This window comes from Lygodium microphyllum, chromosome 4 (genome assembly GCF_053477565.2).
Source record: "Lygodium microphyllum isolate KBCC chromosome 4, Lygodium_microphyllum_v1.1.10, whole genome shotgun sequence".
Lineage (NCBI taxonomy): Eukaryota > Viridiplantae > Streptophyta > Polypodiopsida > Schizaeales > Lygodiaceae > Lygodium > Lygodium microphyllum.
The window spans coordinates 96,181,235-96,184,776 of NC_141138.1; the positions used below are offsets into that span (position 1 = coordinate 96,181,235).

General features: G+C 49.4%; 1 protein-coding gene across 1 annotated transcript; it reads left to right on the forward strand.

Annotated features, from left to right (window-relative positions):
* The first annotated feature begins 401 nt into the window (after positions 1–401).
* On the forward strand, positions 402–2,084 carry LOC148037351 (uncharacterized). Its single transcript, XM_087676255.1, has one exon. The coding sequence runs from the start codon at positions 483–485 to the stop codon at positions 1,827–1,829; it is 1,347 nt and encodes a 448-aa protein (XP_087532381.1). The 5' UTR covers positions 402–482; the 3' UTR covers positions 1,830–2,084.
* The last annotated feature ends 1,458 nt before the right edge of the window (positions 2,085–3,542 follow it).

A 3,542-nucleotide genomic window follows, 5' to 3' on the forward strand; every position in this document is an offset into this window, starting at 1 on the left:
CTTGCATGATCATCCGAGGCCACGGATACGGATTGGCGCACGAGAAAATGCAGACTGGTACGGCTTGGCCTGGTATGATTATTGATATACAATCTCCACAAATTCACATTTGAGTCTTGACCCTTGAGGCTTGAAGGCTTGATGGCGCACGAGAAAATGCAAACTCGTACGGCATGGCCTTGAATTATATACAACCACAAATGTCACCTTTGCATCTTGATCATCTTTTGGGTACACATATGGCCCGATGCAATGATGCATCAGGAGTCAGCAGACCGTGCAGGAGTAGATTGGTGAGGTGAACGTTTGACAGCTCGTCTTGTTCTGCGTACTCGACTGTATGCACGTTCATATTATAACTGTTCATATCATATGCCCGGTGCGCCTATTTATGCGAGGGCAGCGGTAGTGGTCTATTCGAATATGATATTCGCCAGACAGGCTCAACACAGGGAGGACCGTGAGGACGTAGAAGCGCAACGATGGATAATGATCAGAGCAACAAGTCTGGTGTGGTGCCCGTGTCCAAAGAGAAGCCGGTGGCGGTGAGCAAGGTGGTGGAGGAGTACCCGCTGCCGGCATGCTCGCAGACGCATGAGATGGTGAAGGTGGGGGAGGAGATGCTGCTGCTGTCGCAGCAGCCCAACAGCTGCCTGGTAAAGGTGAAGCTGGAGGCGGGCACGGGGCGGCCGCTGGAGGCCGGAAAGTTTCGCCTGGGGGACAATGCATGCGCGGGGCTGCACGGGCTCTATGCATCCCAGAGGCAGGAGGGCCAAGTCTGGGCGACCCTGCAGTTCGAGTCGGCGCTCCTGCTGCTGGATCCGGTGCCACGTAGCGTGCAGACCCCCCCGCGCGTGGTCCAGCGCATTGACCTTGAGCCGGCCGCGGCCCGGTGGGGGCCCCACACGCTGGTGGAGGACCCGCTGACGGAGAACCTGTGGGTGGCGTGCAAGGGCAGCAACTACGTGCTGCGCGTCAACCCGGCCAACCCCGCCGACTACACGGCCTACCAATGCAGCCGCCGCCCCATCTTCGTGGCTGTGCATCCCACCAGCGGCGACATCTACGCCAGCCTCGATCAGAGCAGCAGGATATTCCGCCTCGCCCGCGGCGCCGTCCCCTCCGACCCCGCCACCTTCTCCCCGCCGCAAGAGATCCCTATCCCCTCGGCCCGCGGCAACACCCCCGTCGGTCTCATCGTCGGCCCCGACGGCAACGTCTGGTTTGTCCTTCTCGGCGACAGCTCCGGCGGCACCGGCACCTTCTGTCGCATCTCCGCCGACGGCACCGTCACCTACTTCCAGCTCTCCTCCACCTCTGGTGCCACGGCCGGTCTCATCCACCTCGCCTTCGACCCCGCCTATGACAGCGAGTCCACCGACCCTGAGCAGCCCCTGCGTGTCTGGCTCCTCGGATCCACCATGGGCTCCACCAGCTCCGTCGATGCCGTCTTCTCCGTTTGCCTGGCGGGGTCCGACCCCTTCCGCATTGTGAGCGAGGATGCCATTCGTCTACCCACCAGCAACTCCATGACCCACCGCATTCTCCTGCACGGCAGCACCTCTAACTTGTTCGTGACGGAGCTGGGCGTGTCCATCCTGGCTCGCGTCTCGGGAGGCGCCCTCTGGGGCAAGGTGACCAGTGAGACCTCCGACTCCTACGCGCTCTGGGGTTGCGGCTCCGACGCCAACTTCATCAAGTACGTGACTTCCGACAAGGTACGGGCACTGCTCACTACTGATGATGAGAATATCAACAATAACAATGTCGTTACCATCAACACCCATCCCCCTAGCAAGAAGCGTAGAACAACTGCCGCCTCGACTTAGACATAGACGGCCAGTGCCTTCAAACTTCTGGTAATCTAACGTTCCTCACGTACCATGCCCTCTGCCAATGTTCCCACAGCTACAGTTGGTACAAAATAATGGTCCACCACACATTGGTTGATGTATTTTCTCACTGGTTAATGTTACTTCACCACACATGTATGGGAATGACTTGAGTTAAAGTATAACTTGAGTGGTTGTAAAAGTTTTGTACCCTTTTTGATTCATGGCCATGGTCTTCACACTTCTAGAGTATCTTTCCTCTAACGAATTGCATAAGCGACAGGCGCTCAACAATCCATTTCTCATCATTCTCTCTTCTCTTTTCCCTCTCTGTGAATTTTTTTGTTTTACCCTCTCTCTCTCTCTCTCTCTCTCTCTCTCTTTGCCTCCTATTTTAGTTTATTTTTTCTCCTCTCTTGGTTCTCTCTCTCTCTCCTCTATTTTTTCTTCTCTCCTTTTGAATTTTATCTTTTCTCTATAATTCTCTCTCTATGTTCCCTCTTTCTCTCTCTCTCTCTTCTTATTATTCTTCTTTTTTCACTTTATTTCTCCCCCTCACTCTCCTAAGGTATGCAAATTTTATATTTTCCCTAATTCTCTCTTTACGTTTATATTCTCTCTTTTTCTTTTCTCTCTCTCTTTCAAATGATATATTTCCTCTTTGTCTCTCTCTCCAAGTCAAAAACTATGTAAAAAAAGGTTTAATTAAAAAAATACTATTTTTTTTTCTCTTTCCCTCCCTCTCTTTCTTTCTCTTTCTTCTTTTTTTATCCTTCTCATTTTTCTTCTTCTTCTATCTCCCTCTCAAAGTGTGTGAAAAACTATGTCTAAAAAACTTTAAATTAAAAAATATTTTAAAATGTTTAATTTAAAAAGTTTAATCGAAAAGAGAGAAGAGAGTGTGTGTGTGTGTATACGTGCGAAACTTTTGACTCAAAGAGAGAGAGAGAGAGAGAGAGAGAGAGAGAGAGAGAGAACCTAGGCCCTACGCATGAGAGAGAGGGGGCAAGGCAAAGTTTTATGAGAGAGAGAGAGAGAGAGAGAGAGAGAGAGAGAGAGAGAGAGAGAGAGAGAGAACTTAGGCCCTACACACATGAGAGAGAGGGGGAGAAATAAGGAATTTAATTAAAAAGGGGAGGGGGAAAAGAAAGAGAGAGATTATAAGTGAGAGAGAGGGGAGGGGGTTTTAATTGAGAGAGAGAGAGAGAGGGGAGGGGGAAAAGGGTCTTTTAATTAAAAAATGGAACGGGAAGAGAAAAGGAGAGATTACACGTGAGAGAGGGGAGGGGAGGGGGTTTTAATTGAAAAAGGGGGTAGGTTCAAGAAGCCCTCTGGAGGGTCGAGGCTTTCCAAACCTTCAATGAAAATAATATAGTAAGAAGTAAGATGGTTGTTCTCCATCACTCAAATGGGTTAGTTTCATCCTAGTTGTATACACTCAAGAGAAGAAATTTAGCTCATATACTTGCTCTAAACAAGGCAAATAGCCTGAACAAAGTGATTAAAGTTCATAAGGCCCTCCTTGAAATAAGGTGATTAGCGACTATGAGGGCCCCCCTCAAATCGTTATTTGTGCAATGTCATCGATTAAGTACAATGAACTTAAAGAATCGATTTCACAAATCTATTGATTGTTTATAGTGTGTATACATCCATATTGCCCATTCTAACAAAGTCAATATTGGCGCCTTCATTCTTAATCTAAGAAAT

Bases quoted from the DNA above. Each gene is read 5' to 3' on its own strand.
- LOC148037351 (XM_087676255.1), top strand. From the start codon at position 483: ATGGATAATGATCAGAGCAACAAGTCTGGTGTGGTGCCCGTGTCCAAA.